Source organism: Rhincodon typus, chromosome 9 (assembly GCF_021869965.1).
Source record: "Rhincodon typus isolate 14 chromosome 9, sRhiTyp1.1, whole genome shotgun sequence".
Classification (NCBI taxonomy): Eukaryota; Metazoa; Chordata; class Chondrichthyes; order Orectolobiformes; family Rhincodontidae; genus Rhincodon; species Rhincodon typus.
The window spans coordinates 90,251,684-90,253,916 of NC_063340.1; the positions used below are offsets into that span (position 1 = coordinate 90,251,684).

General features: G+C 41.6%; 1 protein-coding gene across 1 annotated transcript in view; it reads left to right on the forward strand.

Annotated features, from left to right (window-relative positions):
• Window positions 1-377: 377 nt before the first annotated feature.
• Window positions 378-2,233, forward strand: part of LOC109931673 — a 19,885-nt gene continuing 18,029 nt past the window's right edge. The window contains exon 1 of the mRNA XM_048601397.1: window positions 378-411. Within this exon, the coding sequence (XP_048457354.1) occupies window positions 378-411 (34 nt within the window). The remainder of the gene's footprint in view (window positions 412-2,233) is intronic.

Here is a 2,233-nt window from a genome sequence, read left to right on the forward strand (position 1 = left end):
ATGGGATCAGCCAGCTCCCACATCATACAGCTACAGCACATCACCTGCCCAGCCATCTCTACTTAGTTAATTACTTTATATCAATTTATGAGTTAAATACTTTCTAATACTTCTCTGCTATGGTCTTTTCAAATAACCAATTGATCGATAAATAAAAAAAGAAAGTAAATTTTTAACCAATTACACAATACAGAAGAAATAGAAAAAGTATAAAAGCCTTACCTTACCAACACACCACAGAGTCCTTTTTTTTTGGTTAGAGGAGGAGGGCGTTTGGGAGACACTACACGTTTAGTGTCTCAGGTTCAGCTGCTGCCCAAATATATTCCCGGCAGCCCCCTGGTCCTCGCGGTCGCCTCTCCCGCTGCTGCTGAAAAATGAAGGCCAAAGCAATGAGTAATTCGTCTGCCCGTATGTGGACCTGCAGCTTTTTCGGTTATTAGGAGTACAACTTTGTCTGAGGTACCAGATACTAAAACCTTTCAAGAGTTGATGAATTTAGCTAAGGAATATTACAACCATATGTCTCCTCCAATTCTGAGATGCTATCGGGTTTACTCAACAGTTAGAGAACCAAGGGATTTTTGAGAGGTTAAGACAACTAGCAGAGGAATGTGATTATGGTTTAACCCTAAGTGAGATACTTAGAGACCGCTTGGTATGTAGGATAAATGATGTAATCCTGCAAAAAGCACCAACTCGCTGAAATGCAACTGGACTTCAAACAGGCACTACAACTGGCTTCATTGAAACAAAATGCAGCAAGTGGAGCATATGAGTTGTAGGGTATGCTGATGGAAGTAGACACCCTCGCTGGGCTGACTGAGCTTGGGGAATGCCATTTGAGTGAAGGCAATTGCACAGTTTAACTCAGGAGATATCCTGAACAGAGAAAGTCAAGGTCAGCCCACAGGAAAACCTCAAAACAAAACCAAGCTTCGGCCAAATGGTTAAAATTTTCTCAAGGCAGGACATGATAGTTGCTGCTGATATGTCGACTCAAGACAGCAAAAGAGTCCTACCGGACCTGAAACTAGACCTGAAATGAGTAAAAGAACACAGATCCAGGAGAATACCTGGAAAGTCCACCTACAGCTGGTTTGGAAAAATTAAATTGCTTAACAACAGCCAAATTAAAATCAATCAAAATAAATGTCTGGTTAAATGGTCACCAAGTCCTAATGGAGATTGATACTGGTGGAGTTATATCAGTGATTGTGGAACTAGTCTTTGCCAAATACAATAAATCAGGTGGACTTCCTGTTATTCAGAAGGAGAAGGTAGCATATTAATATCCAGGCACTTGGGTCCGTTCTCCCATTTTCTCTTCTTTCCCTATTGTTCAAAAATATATATATTCATTCGTATATCCCTTACTCACTATTTCACGACATTCTACATTCATGCTATTTCAGTTACTGCAGTGTTAACACTACTTGTATTAACTTTTTCAATTCTATTACTTGCGTTCGACATACTAGTCTTACAACAGCAAAAACTTCGGCCATACAACTCCAGCCCAAAGTTCTGCGGCTTCTTATCGTCACTCAGAGATTAGAGCAAGGCCACGCCAAGACACATGCTGTACAATAGCCTTTGCAACAGCTTCTATCTGGCGTTGCTGCCTACAAATTGTGCAAGGTCAGTCATTGTTTAACACTGTATTTATTTTTGCAATCTTCAGCAGAGAATAACAAATTCTCCCCTCTCTAAGTCATAACTATGTCCTAACCCCAATCCCCAAAAGTGCCTTGGACTCCTTCAGTGGGGTTTTCAATCAAACATAGAACATTACAGCGCAGTACAGGCCCCTCGGCCCTCAATGTTGCGCCGACCTGTGAAACCAATCTGAAGCCCATCTAACCTAAACTATTCCATTATCATCCATATGTTTATCCAATGACCATTTAAATGCCCTTAAAGTTGGTGAGTCTACTATTTTTGCAGGCAGGGCATTCCACGCCCTTACTACTCTCTGAGTAAAGAACCTACCTCTGACATCTGTCCTATATCTATCACCCCTCAATTTAAAGCTATGTCCCCTCGTGCTAGCCATCACCATCCGAGGAAAAAGGCTCCCACTGTCCACCCTATCTAATCCTCTGATCATCTTGTATGTCTCTATCAAGTTACCTCTTAACCTTCTTCTCTCTAACGAAAACAGCCTCAAGACCCTCAGCCTTTCATCATAAGACCTTCCCTCCATACCAGGCAACATCCTGGTAAATCTCCT